General features: G+C 38.2%; 1 protein-coding gene across 2 annotated transcripts in view; it reads right to left on the minus strand.

The window, feature by feature from the left end:
- Smp_141590.1 (formin-like) overlaps positions 1-15781 on the minus strand; it is a gene marked incomplete at its 3' end in the record, with an annotated part of 41681 nt that overhangs the window by 6274 nt on the left and 19626 nt on the right. For both annotated transcript variants that reach the window (XM_018796465.1, XM_018796463.1), the window contains 2 exons: positions 5199-5415; positions 3293-3432 (listed from right to left, as the gene is read on the minus strand). In XM_018796465.1, coding sequence (XP_018651603.1) covers positions 3293-3432; positions 5199-5415 — 357 coding nt within the window. The remainder of the gene's footprint in view (positions 1-3292; positions 3433-5198; positions 5416-15781) is intronic.

The following is a 15781-nucleotide window of genomic DNA, read 5'->3' on the forward strand; positions in this document are numbered from 1 at the left end:
TTTTTGAGGAATATCAAACAAAGAATTTGAGCAACTCAAAACGAACATCATAAATGATATAGTCTAATAGAAGATTTTTTTCGCTGAATTGTCTTAATTCTTTTCAACGAGTTTCAATTTTACTTCGAAGTTTTTGTTTCTCGAATTCATTCTTCCTTCTAGAACTGCACTCTCTAGTATTTAATCTTTCTTACTATCACTAACACTACAGTTATTTTGACTGCTTTGTTATCTTGTTGAGCTAACGTAGTATGGCAATTTGGACCAACGTGTATTTTTCTCAGGTTCTGTGTTGATCATAGCTGACTGAGTATATGCATATAATACGATTTTTTTTCCGGGGCCCTAATCAAGAAGTCAGCATTAGAGTAGATGAATTCATGAATTGATACAGTAGCTCCGTTTAGTTATTTTACTATTACTTGTAACTTTTTAAATTTGGTTTTAAGGATAGAAAAGTATTCGGAGTCAGCTGAGGAAAATATACACTTTAAAAAATATCTAAGCACTATCAGGAACCTATTTCTAGGATGATTAATTTTCTTAGTAATAAAGTAAGAGAATTATTAGTTGAAGACAGGTGGAAATTATTCCCACTCTACAGATTGGGAAACTTATTGTACAAATTATAAATAATCGGTAATAATATCAAACCAACTATCTTATAGCCTAAGCAATAGAACAAAACAAATGACTAACCTCAAAGTAAATCCTTTTATCATTGAGTATTTACAGATAAGTTATAAATCATGACAAAATAGTGTTCTTTTGTTGAAGAAAACAAACGATGAAGTTAAGTGCATGTATTTACATATTCTAGCCCCCAAATGCCCTGGTACAGCCGAGAGTGGGGAGAGTCCACTCTCCCTCTCCAAATGCTCTCACATGGCCACGCGTATATAGCCTCTGCCAGGGGAGTCCTACTTACTGCCTTCTCGCACCACGGGTGTTGTTTATCAAATTGAGAGGACGAAAAGCGAATGTCCGGCGCTTTAACCGGGTTGGTGGACACGGTGCGTTCACCTAGGGGAGTTGGAAAACCCTGATTCCAAACCAATGGTGCACGTGGGCTGGCTCCAATATCCTGATGGAACGAATGGCGTATGAATCAATCGCTGGTCACCGGCTACCATGGGACTGCATCTCTTCACGATGCTCCACTGCCTTGTGGATTAGACCTTTAGGTCAAAGGCTCGGGGTGTGGCCCCCTAGGAAAACCACCTGTTTCAGTTTGGGCATTTGGTCAGTATCAAAACCCTCACACAAATCGAATGAGGTTTGTGAGGCGCATATTTATCTGGTGCTTCCTTGTACCAATATTTATGTGTTGAAATAAATAATTACGTATTCTAACTGTAACTTAAAGGAAACTAGAAATAAACAGTGGATCTATCATGTTTGCTCTTGTTGTATCAAGTTAATTCATTCAAAGCTGCATGAAGATGATTTGTTAATTAAATAGTGCTAATATTTTATTTCACTTTGTATCTCGTTAATATATCAAAATCAATTCACAATATTATCACAGTGAAAAAAAAAACAGTCAACATTCTACTAGTTAATCTAATAAATAAGTAATTGCAAACAATCGTCAGACAATCTCTCTCTAACAATGTATTTCAATCCATTGTGATGAAGTGTAACTTCGAACACATATTATTCACTATTAATTTAATGGACATCATATCAACGTACAAGTTCAAGAAGAAATCATCATCATATATAATTGTAATATTCAACAAATAAGGAGATAATTTATGAGAGTACCAGTTTTCTGTAGTGATTCGTGTAACTTTAAAAATGGAAAAACGCATAACATAAGTCATAACAGTAAAAAAGAACAACAACTGTTTTTACAAAAATTTTTATCTTTATACCGACTGATCATGTTTATTTAGACACTGATGTTGAATTATTCCTGTCGATTAGCAGTAACATTTAAATATAGTGGACTCGATGACCAGTCATTTAAATCACTAACTAAATGGTAACTTATTCGATAGAATTCAATTAGCTCAAAGGAAGAAAATAAAAATGGCAATGTTTCTCTGTACGAGGCAATGAGTGGTCATTAGTTCGAAACACACGGAGCATTATTTTCTTCAAAAACAGTTACGGTTAACTAGTGTATTGAAAGTTAGTGAACGTCACAATTTTATAATTCGATGAAAACTTACAGGCACTGATTAGTTATGAACGGATAACATAACCTATTTATATCATATTTTTCCGCACAAAAAAACATGTACAGTTAATTAATTAGTTAGAAGTCGACTAACTTTACGAAATGTTATCAGTTAACCGTCCATGAAATGATAAAAAAAGATACACAACTGCAATCTATTTAAATTCACTCCAAAAATCGATAATAGATCTAATGACTAAATAACTATAAAAGCATCTTTCTAATTGTGCTCTTTACTAGACAACAATCTCAACAACTAGGAAAGTGAGATGGCACTTAGAAGTAATAGACTGAGTCAGTGGTGAATTCATGGGACGTGTATTATTAAGTAACCTCAAAATACAGAAGGAAATTCTATGTATATATTGCCTCTCAAGTTTCCATATTTGTCTAATAGATACATACATTTTATTTATACACATAAATATTGGAATATTAAAGATTCCCATTGTGAAAATTAGAAGAACATATGTAAGCGAACAATTGTTTTCAATTAGATCGTCATAAATATTGGTACAAAAAAGCACCAGATACATATGCGCCACACAAATCTCATTTGATTTGTGTGAGGGCTGTGATACTGCCCAGGTGCCCAGACTGAAACAGGTGGTTTTCTTAGAGGGCCACACCCAGAGCCTTTGACCTGAAGGTCTAGTCCACAAGGCAGTGGAGCATCGTGAGGAGATGCAGTCCCATGGTAGCCGGTGACCAACGATTGATTCATACGCCATTCGTTCCATCAGGATATTGGAGCCAGCCCATGTGTACCATTGGTTTGGAATCATGGTTTCCCAACTCCCGTAGTTGGACTCTCCGTGTCCACCAACCCGGTTAAAGCGCCGGACATTCGCTTTTCGTCCTCTCAATTTCGTAAACAACACCCCCGCCACGAGAAGGCAGTGAGTAAGACTTCCCTGGCAGAGGCTATATTACGTATGGCCATGTAAGAGTATTTCGAGAGGGAGAGTGGACTCTCCCCACTCTCGGCCATACCATGGCATTTGTCTATTAGATATTAATTTATATTTGAAACTAATTTAAAATCAGTCTTGTCATAATTCTAAAAAAGGAAACTAATTTACAATTAATATACATATATACACATACCTTGAATGAAGAAGCGAATCTGACAAGTGGATTTAACCAATCATCCGATAACATTATATTACTTGTTGATGTAGATAATGATATCGGTTGAAATCTATTAATCCAATAAGCAGTTGAATGTAAAATACACCATGCTGTCTCTGATGTTTTTGTTAAAAATTCAAATAAACGACTAATCAACGCTACATTTTCTAATGACAAATTACCTTGGCTTCTCATTTTGTCATCCTTATTATTGTCATTAGTACAATTATTACTACTATTATTTGCAAATTCAGTAGTTTTAGAATAATGAATTAAAAATGTTAAATTTGATTTGACATATTCTATACGTTTGAATAAATCAGATATTGAAACTAGAAAAAAAAACCAAACAATAAAAATAATTAATGTAACATGAACTTCATTAGAATTTATCAATACCAACTAGGCAGTAGTTAGTCACTATGAAGAATTGAGGAGTTGTGATGCATTTTATTAAACAATTTATTGTTGCAGTTATAATAAAAATCAAGTACAATTTTGCTTAACTTTGTAGAACCTATTGCTATTATACTTTAACGAATAAATGATTTCTATATATACAAAGTGAAAAGATTAAGTACAGGATTTTTAATTTATTCAATTTTAGACCACAATTTAGTTGTTGGAAGACTAGCACCGATTACTATTCGGGTACCCAAATCGAGATCCATACTAGCAATCCAGTATTTGCAAACCACAGCATTCCACCACTACACTATGGCTCTATTTTTTAACTTGGAAAATGTATAGTTTCTATTGCAACAACAATACCGCTTAACTAGTGTTATTAGGCATGACAACCCAGAAGTGTAACACACTGATTGGAGAACAAGAATATCTGGAGTTACTGATCAGCACGTACTTAAATGGACCTGTATTTATATACTGCCTGGTAACCATAACAAAACTGATATTTAAATTATTTTATCGATTGGCTTCAACCATGAAATTAGAAAACAGAAGTTGATTTCCGATAATCAACTTAGAGCCAAGTACAAATATGTGTTAACCCAAGTTTTTATGCCATATCAGAACACTTTGATGGAATTGAAAAGATGAACATCGAAGAAGTCAAAAAAGAGTAGTAGTGGCATGGCGAGCAGAACCACCGCACGAACAGATGCTTAAAAGGGGGGACGAGTGTGGTGTGGTCTACTTATATCTATATAAGTAGTATATGGTGTTGGTCAGACATAGAATGTATTTTCGCAGAAGACCGATAAGGAAAGAACTGAAATGAAGCGCAATCGGTAGGAAAATGCATGAACAATGGAATTAGAGAAGAAACAGTGAAGATTGAGACAACTGCTTGTTAATTTGCAAATTAACTGTTCATTGTATGATTATCAGAATTTACTGAGATAGTCTGTAATTTCTGCAACTTCTGAAAGCACTGATTGACGATATTATATGAGCTCGTAACGGGATAGTCTGAAACTACCAACATGGTTCAGACTAACAGTCAATGATTTCAGTGACTGATAGTACGTTTTGATTTAGTCGCTCCAAGTTTTCTTCCAACATCAGTAGACATTGTGTACCAAGGTAAGCACTGGTTGGACATACTTAATACATTTCTCAGATACTTTGATCCTTGAAGACTCACAGTCTTACCATTCAATTGGTCAACTTTACCCGAACAACATACCCCGAACCTTACCATTGTTTACTCCATCATTCTATCAAAAGCGAAAAATGTTTCTAAAATATTTATGATAAAGTATTTAGAGTTAATGTATGTCATGAGCATATCATACTTCCCATGCGTTGGTAGATGGATATCTCTATGTCACAAATGACGTAAGTTAAAAAAAGTCAAGCTAGCTAGCAAATTATAAACAAGAAATACTTAAAACATTTATATAATCTTATTAAAGTTTACTTCTTGACACAACATCCAACTGATTTAATTCCGATGTCCAATTTAATAAACTTGGTGAAATTTTCATGATATGTTTGACAAACATTGACATGAAATCTGTTTTCAAAAACTTCACCTCATTAACTTGAATCTCTGTTGTGGAGGATTGTTGATCGTGTTGGACTATTTGACTTTTAGTATTAGATATTCGTGGAGACGTGAACTGCCAATCTATCAGCTAGAATTTTAAAAGCATAGAAAAGTTGAGAAGGCATGTATATATATATATATGGTGTACCTGAAAAAATCGTCAACATCATCCGGAATTCATACTGAGGACTACCTTCTCTCTTTCTTCCTTCTGATGGTTGATTGGATTATGAAAACCCCCACACCTGAGGGGAATTACGGAATACAATGGATAATTTGCATGCAACTAGACGATTTGGACTTCGCAGTTGGCTTATACCTTCTATTCTATACACATCAACAAATGAAAAGCAAGACAACTAGTGTATCAGGAGTCTCTTGATCAGTAGGCCTCAACATACACAAGGGAAAAAGCAAGATCCGATGCACCTCCACGACGGTTAAAAGGCGTGAGTAATATATATCAAGGTGTATGAAATAACTATATCACATATCAATGGTTACAAAAATATTAGGAGTTAGAAGCAAAGAAACAATATGAATTTTTTTAGACAATTCCAAAGCTATCAAAATAAAGAATCGTCCTTATTCGTCCATAAACAATGATTAGATAAAATGTTGGTAACAGACAATGACGAGTGTTTAAGCAGCACACAGTGGAACGATAGGGTTAAGTTGTAAAACATTTCAGTGTTTATCCATGAGACTTTATGTCAGAAACATTCCATTTGGTTTCATTTAAACACCAGGGAAGATATGAATAATCAATTTAATGAATAACACTTTGTTTAAATACATAAAAGGAACCTACTGCATGTAATCATAAGCTCACAGAACCTATTTCCAAACCTCGACTGAATAAATAGCAGAAGGAGAAACTATCAGACAGATAACTTAATGTATTGTTTCAAATTTTTCAAACAAGAGATTATGACTTATCGGATAAGAAATGATTTATCAGGGATGAAAATATGAAGTTCACATTCTTTCCAATCACAAGTATAAATACTTTCACAAAGAAAGTTGTGACAGAATACGTGCTTGAAACCTGAATCCAAGAGAACGTTGGACATAAATATTATCGATCTGTACCAAACAGGAGAGCACTATTTCACACAACTATTTACAACTAATAATGAATATCAAACCAAGTTGATCATATTGTTGACTATTGTAGATTTAGTAACCTAGTGAATAACCGTCTACAGTTTGGAACGATAAGTATAGTGTTCAAGTTACAATAGGAGTAATCAATACTAGGATGCAGATACATACGCCCAAAGAAACTATACATACCAAGGAACACAAGTTGTGGAAATACCAATCTTTTTTTAATGACATTTAGAATCAATAACTCAATATTCAAGATACATAATAGTTCACAAACAGAAAATTGATTCATAGTTTTCGAGTAACAAGTTTTCCAATTACTGAATAACAGTTATATATTAATGTAGACAGTCGATTTCTAGGATATCAATCTGCAACATGTTACATAAGTTAGACATTATTATGAGTATTTTACTACATTAATTACTATGGAAATGCACTGTACTTCTAACGAAAAGAATTAACAATATTTACATAATTTAGATGAAATGGTTTTGTACAAATTTTAATTTATTTTGAGGGAGAGGGTGTATTCATCACGGATTGATCTCAGTATGGATACTATTGAAACCAGATAGCACTGAGTAGATACTTCATTGGCACCCCAATAGAGACTAATCCATGACGAATATCAACTACAAACTGTAAAATAAGCAAGAAACTACTGAAGGATAAATGTAGATTAAATAAAGACGATTTTCACAGTTAGCGTATTACTATTACTATATGCTTTCAACAGTTTAAAATATCTACTGTACATAAAATAATCCGGACGAATAGTAGTAGAAAAAACAGACAGGACTACTAACCAAGTTAATATGAGCTGAAAGACAACAAGACTGTCAAATTGATATCATTTCTAAATATAGATATATACATGCAGACACAACATTCACGAAGACTATCAAAAATAATTTGTCTTTAGCCAAAACGCAACCATTTAAGCAAACAAATAATCAAATGAGAGAGAAAAACAAAAGTAAAGATGACTCAGCTGAATCATAACCTTTTTAAATGGAACAAAGCAATAAAAACACTAATTAAAACAAGTGAATCACCATTAGCTATACTTTCTTCTCTTATAACAAATTGAAAGTAGTTGTTCGCTATTTTAAGCAGAATTGGACGGTGGTTAGCCGTGGAATCTAGGACGCATTTCTCATCTTATCAGGGACTAATCAACCAGATGAATCTGTACCCGTGTTCATGTTTAAATCGGGACTTAAACTTGGTAATTTTTTCTTTAAGAGGCCCAATGCGTTATTCAATTAATTACTGAGTCCAGAAAGCTACTGGTTTGTGTGACGGAGTGGATTTGGATTTATTTGTAAAGGATGTTTGAATCCTTTCATTGATGTTACGGACTGGAATTGTTCAACCTCATTTGGCATACATGCACCCAAATAAGAGAAGAAAAGTGTACAGAAGTTCGCGTCACACAATTGAATGAAGACTTTTTATAAAGAGATATGTGGAATCAACAATAAAGATCAAATAAATGATCCACATACTGTTTAGTGAGACAAACATTACGCTATGAATACTTCATTGAATTTAAAACCACTGGAACCCCCTATATTTCAGTGGCGACAAGTTTTGTGAGCTTTTCAATAGAGTCAGTATGACTGGCATGTTTATCTTTACTTCTTTCTGTTCGATTGACCTCTAAACATGTAGTTGATTGACTTTTTCCGTATAGACTGACGGATTTAGTCGATATCCATCGATTACCAATTGATCTAAATGTTTATTTACTTATTTATTTGAACACATAGATATTGGTACAAAGGGGCACCGAATACATATGCGCCACACAAGTCACTCGATTTGTGTGTGGGCTGGGATACTGCTCAGGTGCCCACATCGAGGCAGATGGTTTTCATAGCGGGTCACACCCGTAGCTTTCGACCAAAAGGTCTAATCCACAAGACATTGGAGCAACGTAAGGAGATGCAATCCTATGGTAACCGGTGACCAATAATTGGTTCGTACACTAGTTGTTCCTTTAGGATCCTGGAGAGAATGTCCGGCGCTTTAACCAGGTTGGTGGACATGGAAAGTCCACCTAGGGAAGTTGGAAAACCCTGATTACAAACCAATGGTGCACATGGGCTCCAGTATCCTGAGGGAACAAATGGCGTATGAATCAATCGTTGGTCACCGGCTACCATGGGACTGCATCTCTTCACGATGCTCCACTGCCTTGTGGATCAGACATTTAGGTCAAAGGCTCGGGGTGTGGCCCCCTAGGAAAACCACCTGTTTCAGTTTGGGCATCTGGGCAGTATCACAGCCCCCACACAAATAAATGAAATGATGATTTCTACTGACAATCCAATTCACGCTTTTACTAAATGCCAGACAATTAACATTATTATTATTTACCATGTCGCTTATTCACTCCCTATTATTCCAAATTTGTGTATCCTTACAGGAACAACGTGAACCCTTTTTAAAGATAGGGACGACTATCGACTCATTCCATGATGTTGGAACACTTTCTTGCTCCCAAACTTTTGCAAACAACACAGTCAAATCCTTAGTCAGAGAGTCACCACCATCTTTAAAAAGAGCCGGAGGTAAGTCATCTGGGCCAGGTGATTTGAAGCGTTTCAAGAGTTGGAGTTCCTTGCGGACTTCCGCCTCGTTTGGTGGATCAGTCGTCACCGGCCATGGGGGGCAGGACAAACTGGTTGATGTTGCTGGAGCAACAGGCCAGTTGAACTGCCCTTCGAAGAATTCCGCCCATCGTCCAAGACGTCGAGAGATGTTAGTGATTGGCATCCCGTCATCCTCGTAGATTGTTTCACTCACACCAGACTTCTTGCTGCCAGTGGCTCGGATGAGTTGGAAGAGCTTCCGGCAGTTACCAGATGCAGCTTCTGCTTCCATCTCATTAGCACGCTCCGACCACCAGGCTTCTCGGTCCTTACGCAAGCTTTGCCCAATGTCGTTGCGTAATAGCCTTCGTTTGTGGTCAGAAGAAACCCAGTGCTTATAAGCGGGACGTTTCGCGAAGCTGCAAGCGGCTTTACTCGCCATTTTCATGGCGTCATGCAGTTATACAACCAATGCTCATCTATACTTTTCGGTGGAATGGTAGCTAGCCTAGAAGCTAGCTCGGTTCGATATTTACTTGCAACAGAAGTTGCAACCAATTTACTAACATCAATCCGTTGATGACGGTCAATTTTTCGGCCACTGAAAAGTAAGGTGAGATTGGCGCAGACCAGGGCATGATCAGACTGCAGGTAGGTACTCCAAAAGGAGCGGCAGTCTTGTACACAACCACGCCAGCGGTAGCTGATCGCGATGTGATCAATCTGAGTCCAGGCTTGAGGTGCAGAGGAAGGACGCCAGGTGGCACACCGGCGATGACTGTGCCGAAAGTTAGTGCTAGCCAGAAACAGATTGTAGTCTGTGCACAGTTGCAGTAAACGGTCCCCGTTATCTGTCCTGCAACCAACAAGTCCCCATCGGCCACCTAAACGACTCTTTTCTGTGCCTAGACGCCCGACCTGTGCATTCAAGTCTCCGGATAGTACTACAGTATCTGTCGAACGCGCTTTCTGGAGAAGAACAGTTAACTGGTGGTGGAATGCATCCTTGATTGCACCCGGGCTGCAATCTGTTAGGGCATAGGCAGTGTAAGATCTAAACCTAGTTTCCAACTAGGTTTGGGATGTTGAATAACTGACGAGTAAAATTAGAGACGCGCACTACAATCGAAATCAGAACAAAGCGATTGGGGTAATAACGGTTCTAAACAAATATTACCACCCAGTTATTCAACCAATAATTGATCCCAAAATAATCAATCAAACACACCAAAAAGTAACTGTTATTCTATCCTTTCTGGATAGATCAAGAAAAATTCCGTTTGAGCGGCTGTTCTATAACACAAAGTGTTTCAAATTCTGGGAAAGTGCTCCAATTTACAACCAAAATGCACGATCCCAGTCAAAAATCAAACCGCACAATCGAAGAGCGAACAGTCAATATGGCAGCCGCCAGAATAATATTAATTAAAGCAAATTATATACAGTTCAGTAAGAAACATAGAAACTCAATGAAAACGATAGGAAAACCGAGAAAATTAAACGTTACAGTCTCAATTGGCATCAAAAAAGTTAACAATATGTACAAATAAAGAAACCATAAAGAAGAAATTGCAAATGTATACATGGAGGGATTTTCACCTTCAAAATGGATCTTACACCGGCCCGTAAAATCCCTCCATACTACACAAGCTACTCTGATGTTTTTTGCCATGGTTCACCTTATAGTATAATCCTCACTAAAGGAACGAGTAGGACTTACAGCAGTACACCTACCCGTCCTCCCTATGGAAGCCTTACTCATTAACCTCTTATTCGTTCGACTGGTTACTGACTTTATCTTCCGATCACTATTTGCTTCATAACCTTTGACCATTCCTAAAGGCCACCTTCTATGGGTCGAAGTTCCTGCAGCCATAATTACTTTATCTCTTTTCTTTGCAACAGAAGTTGCGAAGTAGTTTACTCTTCCTTGAGAAATCTCATTAACGCGTTCGCAACTCATATCATAAAGGGGGACTGTATTAAGCTTGTCATCGCAATCAAAAATCATTCCCCGATTCTCTGGTCTTTTGGGGTTCGACACTGTATGACGAGAGCGACAACCTAACCTCGATCTTACTTCAGGGTCCTTCTTCATATAGCCCGCAGTGACATTGGTCTCAAACCCTTGCGTATACCTGGTGGGTAGGTTGTTATCCTCGGACAATCTACGCTGCAATCCCCTGTCTGCTACTTTATAGTTTCCGTTTCCGATATTCGAAATCTTTTTACGAGGTATCGGGACCACAAAATGCCTATTTTCAGAGCACGTGTTCATGTTCACAATCTGTGTATTCGCATCTTCTTCTGATACTGATTCATCACTCCAATCGATGTCGTCAGACTTCCCATCATTAGGCTTACGTACTTGGACCCTTATATTTTGTACCACATTTGTATTATTACCGAATCTTTTTCTAAGGTCTAGATCAGATGCAGGTCCAAAGACTGTCCACCCTAGCAGCGTTTTCACGGCGTACGGACTTCTCCTTCCACCCAACCGTTGCTCAAGTACCCAATGGGCTGCTGGAACGTCACAACCTATCAGTAATACGACTTCGCCAGAATCTAGAATATCTAAGGACACATCACCTAAATGCGGCCACTTGCCTAAGCTGTTCATTACTGACTTCGTCGGCTTATGTCCGGGTATTCGCGACACTACCAGTGCTCCTTCAATCTTAACATGCTCGGATTGATCTAAAGAGTATACTTCGAAAGGCGCCTTTGTAACCCCTGTTGTTTTGTTACCGCTTACGGTTTGTACTACAACTGACGTCTGATCCTCCTTTAGCTCGAGCAACTTCAAACAATCTGACCTGATCAATGTTACATCAGAGCCATTATCCAAAATGGCGTAGCCTACAATTTCAGCATTCCCCGACCTCAACCGTTGACAAATGTTTGAAGGAGCATCACCCACTATTGCACAGTGACTCGACAGTTAGCGGCTCGGAGGAAAATCCCAGTGCGGAAAATTGTTGTGGATTTACTAAATCCTTAGATGATCATGTGTGTTTGGGAATGATCCCCGTGCGGTTGAGGTCAGAATAGAGGCTAATGGCGATCCTGCTGTAACCTTTTACTTTCTGCATAAAGAGTGGTTATAACCTTCTTAACTAAAAGAGTTCTTCTGGTTGTACATTTCAGTTCCCCCATCATTACTCTTCTCTTTTTTTATTCTATTTTTTCCTTTATATATATGCATCTCACTCCTTTCTCTTCACATTCTCATTGTTTTGTGTGGCGCATATATATCTGGTGCCCCTCTGTACCAATATGTGTTTAAAGAAATAAATAAATTGGTTTGAAACCAAGGTTCCCCGATTCCCCTAGTTGGATCCTTTATATCTACCAACCTAGTTAAAGCGCCGGACATTAGCTTTTCGTCCTCTCAGTTTCGTAAACGACACCCTCGCCACGAGAAGGCAGTGGGTAAGAACGTCTCTGTTAGTGTCTGTATATGCGTGGCCATGTGAGAGCATTTCGAGGGAGAGCTCACTCTCTCCACCGTCGGTCGTACCAGGGCATTTGGGGGCGATCTAAATGCCATGATTATGGAAATTTTCTGGTATTTTTAGGAGTCCCCTGAACCATAATTTTGACGTTTTCCCAATGAAATGTGTGTCTATAGTTAACTGTCTACATCGATGTAAGTAATATATCATATCGCTGCACTGTTAGTCTGTGCTCATGTATGAATGAAGAAAGTGACCACTTCGACTAATCATCACCAAAAGCATCCAACTGAATTATATGTCTTGCCCATCAACTGAACGATCGCATGCAAGATTGATGCTGGGACCTTCAGATCCTGTAGTAATAATTCCTCCATAAAGGTTTAACGGCGAGAAGAGTCATCCTGGTGATATATTTTATATTTACTTTCAATAAGCATAGAAAATTCACAAAGCCTTGTTTGTTTTACCGTAGTGGTTCCCTTTCATTAACTTCAACGCTGATCAACTTGACTGTGTTGGAGATTCGCAACCTCAAATGGCAATCAATATCAGTTAGGTTGAAATTCTGTCACAGTAAATTGTTCATTGCGAACACTGTTCATGGAATTTCAAGACATTCCTGCAATAATTTGTGTGATAAACAAATACTCATTCTAAATATTCTAATCATTTTTTATTGATATAGAATTGATAAACAATGTATTTGGATCAATATCAAAAAGTTTAATCTACAAAACTGCTGTTCTTACCCTAGTCAGTGAGGTAGGAAAAGAAGGAGAGTAGAAGTAGTTCTGTTCACAGTATTAAAATTGGAGTAGCGAAATTATTAGCACAGTGCACGAACAGATCAAACTGAAATGAAGTTAACGCTTTTTTATCACCCTAGAGTAAACGATTAAAGAAAACTTGCTATCTGGATTTCATTTGTTTGTCGAACACGGGATTCAAAATAATAACTAATACTCAGGACCATTCATTCAACACAAACTTCAAATAATGAGCAGTCAGTCAGTCAGCTACAACGTAGGACCAAGCACATAAATGCATCGGTCCAAGTTGTCATACCTCGTTAGCACAACAAGATGAACACCGGATTCATAGAAGTAGTTAATTTAGTGGTGGTAGTATATAAAAGATGGGTTGTATATAAGGATATAGTGTAGAAAGGAAGACAGATAAGAAGCAATTTTAATCTAATGGTTCGAGAGAAGATAAAGAGTGCATACACCTGCGCCATTGTGATCGATTCTGAGCCACGTCACCTAGAGTCTCCAACCATTGGTTACGATAGTCACGCGGATCCCAACCAAGTAGTCTGCATCTACCAACATGGCTAAAACTAGTAGTGACGTCAAGCACTGACGCCACGTTTTGGTTTGGCCACCCCTAACTATCATTGTCAGACGCCGATAAACATGTCTGTGTTCTAAAACCTGACGAATAATGAATATGTGGTCGATACAGCCACGACGAGGTCTGAAGCCAGCCTGATTTTCTCGTGTTTGCAGTTCACGAGTCTTAATTAGGAGCCCGATAATTATTGAGGCCAATGCTGTAGATACTATGTTAGTCAAACTAATCCCTCTATGGTTATCACAGGATGATTTTGGCCCCTTCCTATATATTGGGGCAATAAGTGATTGCGACCAGTCGGATGGGATTGCGTCCAACTCCCAGATTTTAGCTAAAAATATTAGTCAACCTAATCGTTGAAATTGGACCACCATATTTAAAGACCTCTAGAGCCAATCCATCTGGACCAGCCGCTCTTCCTCGTTTCAGATTAGTTATAGCCTTTTGAACTTCAGGTAGGGTCGAGGGGCCTACTTTAATGTTCCGTTCAAATTTTCTGGGAATAGTGGGTAGTTGTGCAGTAGCTGAAGGCCAGCTGAACTGCTCCTTAAAGTTTTCCGCCCGTCGTTATAAACGTCTGGGTTGAGACCAGATAACGGTTCCGTCTTTTTCCGAGATGGTCTCGACTTCTTAATTTCGGTTTCTTTTATTAGTCTGAAGAGTTGCTTGGTGTTGCCTACAGCCGCTGACTTTTCCATCTCTTTTTCTTTCATTGCCCACCACTGCTCACAATCGTTCCGTAGACTTATGGTTAACCTAGATCTGATTTGTTTTCGCTCTTCGTCGTGTTCACAGCCTGATGGGATGAGTTTACGCGAATCCATTAGTGAAATAGATTCAGAAGAAATCCATTGGTTTTTTTTGAAACCCTATGGTTTTAATTACGAATAGATGTTACTGTTGTTTCCACAGCTGTTCGTATATCTTTCGAAGCAACATCTGGGTCAGCCTCGTTTACAGAACTGCCTAGATGTGAACTCAGTTGTTCCTGGAACTTACTTTTGGCTTTCTCGTCCTCCACTTCAATCCTAATGGGTCTTCTTAGTGGTTTTCCTGCGTCCAGTGAGGCGCAGACAAATGCGTGCTCGTATTAAAGAGTGATCAGAGTGTAAACAAGTATTCCAATACGAGCGACAATCTTCTATTGAGCCTCTCCAACGATGACTGATGACAATATGGTCTATTTGAGTCCATCGTTGGTTTGGTGCAGGTGGTCGCCATGTTAGACGATGTCTCTCCTTATGTTCCGTCAGTCAGTCAGTCACAACGTAGAACTTCGTACGTACGTAAATCAGTTCGAGTTGCCATACCACATTAGCACAGACATGCAGTTGTCGATTCAAATCCCATAGTGGTAGAAGTAGTAAGAGTATAAGCAGTAATCCGAAAGATTAGGGTTTGAAGTTAATGGAGTATAATACAGTGAAATAAATTTGGAAAGAGAAAAAAGATAGAGACATGAGGAATTCAGAAGATTAGAAGTTTGTAGAACACAAAGAGTGGATGCACCTTCGCCATTGCAAACGATTTTGAGCCATATCATTTAAGGTCTCTAACCATCGGTTGCTATCATCTCGCGGATCCAACTCAGGTAGTCTAAACCTACCAACATGGCTCAGTCCAATTGTCAGTGACTTCATGGTTTTGTGCCACGTTTAAGTCTGGCCGCCCCTAGCTTTCTTCATATCTACTCCTACACCATGAAACACTGCACGTCGGGGCAGTCGGTGGTTGCGCATATGTAACACGTGTCCCAGCCACCTCAACTGATGAAGTTTCATTACTTCAATCGATTTGCCATCATTACCTAGTACCCGTTTCCTAACAACTGCATTACTTTCCCGGTGGTCCCAGGATATACGAGCAATGCTTCGAAGACACCTATGATCGAACACTAGTAGCCTACGAATGTCCTCTACTCTTATCGGCC

Source organism: Schistosoma mansoni, chromosome 4 (assembly GCF_000237925.1).
Source record: "Schistosoma mansoni strain Puerto Rico chromosome 4, complete genome".
Classification (NCBI taxonomy): Eukaryota; Metazoa; Platyhelminthes; class Trematoda; order Strigeidida; family Schistosomatidae; genus Schistosoma; species Schistosoma mansoni.